Raw genomic sequence first — 2,995 nt, forward strand, 5'->3', positions numbered from 1 at the left:
TTCCATGCCCCTTCTCCTCGGAAGGCTTTGCTGTCTCCCGGATGGCCGGACCCTCTCCCTTTCGACCCGTAGGTGCTTGGTGTGACCTCCTTCCTGGCCCTGCCCCACTCTGCTTGTAGCACATCAAGTCCAGCCCCAGCCGGGCCAGCAGCTCATGAAGGTGGATGGAGCCCCGAGCCCTTCAGCATCTCTGAGAGCCTAAGAGAAGCGGCGCATCTGCAGACCTTGCACATCAGCTGCGTGCACGGATCCATCCCATCTCTGCTTTGGGCGGGACTCTCTCAGTGTGGCCACACTGGGTGCGGCTGACAGGGTGGCCGGGCAGGGAGGTGTGCTGCTGAGCAGTTAACAGGGAGGGGGTGCGGGGGAGAGGAACCACGTAATTGCTGCTTTGTCCACGCAGGTGGTTGCATTGACACATCGTTGAAAACATGGTCCTCAGGGGGAAGAAGACTCCCTTGGCTGGGCTGAGCTTGCCTGGCGCCCTCGTTTCTGACCTATCTGAGGACAGGATGGAGTGTCCCGTCTCCGTGGGCAGGGAGGAGCACAGTGCCTGGCGAGGGGAGGAGGGCGTAGGGAGGAGGGTGTAGGGAGGAGGGTGCGGGGATTCTGGAAGAAAACTGAATCCAATAGAAAAGGCAGCGGCCGGGCCCTGCAGGCTGAGCATGTTCTCAGCAGCTGAGCACGAGGACATGGGCCCGGAGCAAGGTGGCTGTTATGAACGAGAAGGAGGCAGCCTGGTGGGCTTCTCCTGCCTGTGCCTCTAGGTCCCCTTCCCTCGGCCATCACAGCTCCCCGACTGCCTGGAAGAGCATCCCCATCCACCCCCCTCTCCCAGCTGCTTTGGGACTCATCAAACTTCGTTTCCAGGGGAAACAGCAACTGGAATGAATTGCCCCCTACGCTGTCCAGCTGGCCGGGGGCTGTGACTAGAGCTCCATCCTCCGCTCACTGGGGAGCCTGTGAGTGGCTGGACTTGGGGAGCACCCTGGGGCTGCAGCCGGGAGGTGGGGGCACCTGCTTACCAGAATGGTGGTGACGACCAGGGTGGTGTTGAAGAGACTGTTGGACGTGTTGGAGGCATAGAGGCCGCTGTCCATGCTGAGGCCATCTGCCACGTGCCACTGGCCAATCTGAGGAGACCAAGGAGAAAGGGCTGGGGAGAAAGGGCGGGACGGGGGACTGGCAGCTGGCGCTCAGGCCCTGCGGGTGCAAGAGCCAAGAGGGTGGGGCCCTCGCCCCAGGTAAGCCACAGAAGCTGGGAGATGCGGCCTGGCCTGCACAGCCAAGGGGCTAACCTGGGGTAATTTCCATGGGTTGGGGGCCAGAAAAGGGTGAAGAGACCTGAGGGAGGAAGGGAAGAAAGGGGCACAGGCTCAGGAGCGCTGGGAGAATAAGCGGAAAAGCAAGTCAGGAGTGGCATGTAGTGCAGGGATGTTCTCTCACACCAAAGGGAGTAGAACGTGCAGGTTCGCAGGTCTGGAGGCGGGAGTGAGCCACACAGCCTTTGCTCCCTCCGCCTGCAGTCGCTCGCTTCTCTGAGTGAGAGTGGGGGGGGGCGGGGAGCTGGGACCCCCAGGCCTTTAATGTTTGCTGAGGGGCTCGATGAATGAAGGAACCAGGGGAGGGAAGAGCCAGTTCCAGTCCGGGTTGGTTCCTCTGCCAGATGTGAGAACTCAGACAAGTGACTTAAACCTTTCCGAGTCTCCCTCTCTGTCTATAGATGGAGATGCAGGTTTTCTCTGTCCTCCTCTCAAGCCTCGTGTCCTGGAGGCGCCACTTTGCTGCATGTTGTACAGCAGCCCCAGAGCGCGGGTCGCAGCTGTGCAGCCTCGGAGAAGCGGCTGCACCTCTCTGAGCACGCTTCCTCACCTGCCACTGGGACTAATGAGAGAAACTTTACTGGGTGGTGGTGACATTGTATTTAATCCAACATTAATAAATGCAATTTTCTTTTTACTTCCCCCTTGTGTGTGTGTTTGTGTGTCTCTGTGTTTGCGCATGTATGTTTGTGTGTATGTCTGTGTGTGCCTCTGTGTGTGTGTTTGTGTGTCTCTCTGTGTATGTTTGTGTGTGTGTTTGTGTGTATATCTGTTGTGTCTCTGTGTGTTTGTATGTCTCTCTGTGTATGTTTGTGTGTGTGTTTGTGTGTATGTCTGTGTGTCTCTGTGTGTCTGTGTGTTTGTGTGTCTGTGTGTTTGCATGTGTGTTTGTGTGTATGTGTGTATGTTTGTATGTTTGTGTGTGTGTGTGTGTGTGTTACCAACATATTTCTACTAGCTGGAGCCCCTGGTGAATCATTTCTGTTGCTGAGAGTTGCAGGGGGCAGCCAGGAGAGAGAGGTGCGGCTGGCTAGAACACACCCCCGCCTTGCAGGCAGTGCCAGGCCCCAGCAGCAGCTTTCTTGGAAAACCCTTACATTTCCATGGATGCCGTGTGGCTCTGGCCACCGGAGCTGGGCTCAGGGTCCCTCCTGTGAAAGTGTCAGCATCAGTAGAGACCTGTCCCCCATGGGTCCTCATCTCCACCCGGAGGGGTCAGTGGTTAGTGAGCAGGACCATCTCCCTGATGTCACCGTAGAGACTGGAGAGGGCCGAGCTCGGACCTCCCTGGACCATCAGCTGGGGACTCCTGCCCACCTCTAGGGTCAGGTAGGAGCCTGGTGGTCTCCACAGGTGCTACTTTCCTCTGCCAAAGGGGAGAAGGCCCCAACCTCCTCCCCAGCCCCTGCGAGGGCGCCCCCTGGAGGGCTGAAGGGTCCTGTGCTCCTGTTCACCTGCCCTTCCCAAGACTGTCTCCTGAAGATCCGCACAGGTGCAGGGAGCCGGTCCATCCTTACTGTTTCAAGGGACCTGGCATATATGGCATACTGTTCTTAATATATTTGCTCACCTTCTTGGCACTCTGTGTTTTAACCAAGGTCACCTCTCCGAGAAAGGTTGTTTCCCCAGGTAGAGATTTTCCCCTGAAGTTAGGGAGGGAATAAAACCCCTTC

The 2,995-nt window shown here is 57.6% G+C and overlaps 1 protein-coding gene across 3 annotated transcripts in view; it reads right to left on the bottom strand.

The window, feature by feature from the left end:
* GRIK4 (glutamate ionotropic receptor kainate type subunit 4) overlaps nucleotides 1-2,995 on the bottom strand; it is a 249,226-nt gene that overhangs the window by 44,900 nt on the left and 201,331 nt on the right. For all 3 annotated transcript variants that reach the window (XM_015563865.1, XM_015563862.1, XM_015563864.1), the window contains one exon: nucleotides 1,026-1,133. In XM_015563865.1, coding sequence (XP_015419351.1) covers nucleotides 1,026-1,133 — 108 coding nt within the window. The remainder of the gene's footprint in view (nucleotides 1-1,025; nucleotides 1,134-2,995) is intronic.

The sequence above is a fragment of the Myotis davidii genome, unplaced genomic scaffold, assembly GCF_000327345.1.
Source record: "Myotis davidii unplaced genomic scaffold, ASM32734v1 scaffold799, whole genome shotgun sequence".
NCBI lineage: Eukaryota > Metazoa > Chordata > Mammalia > Chiroptera > Vespertilionidae > Myotis > Myotis davidii.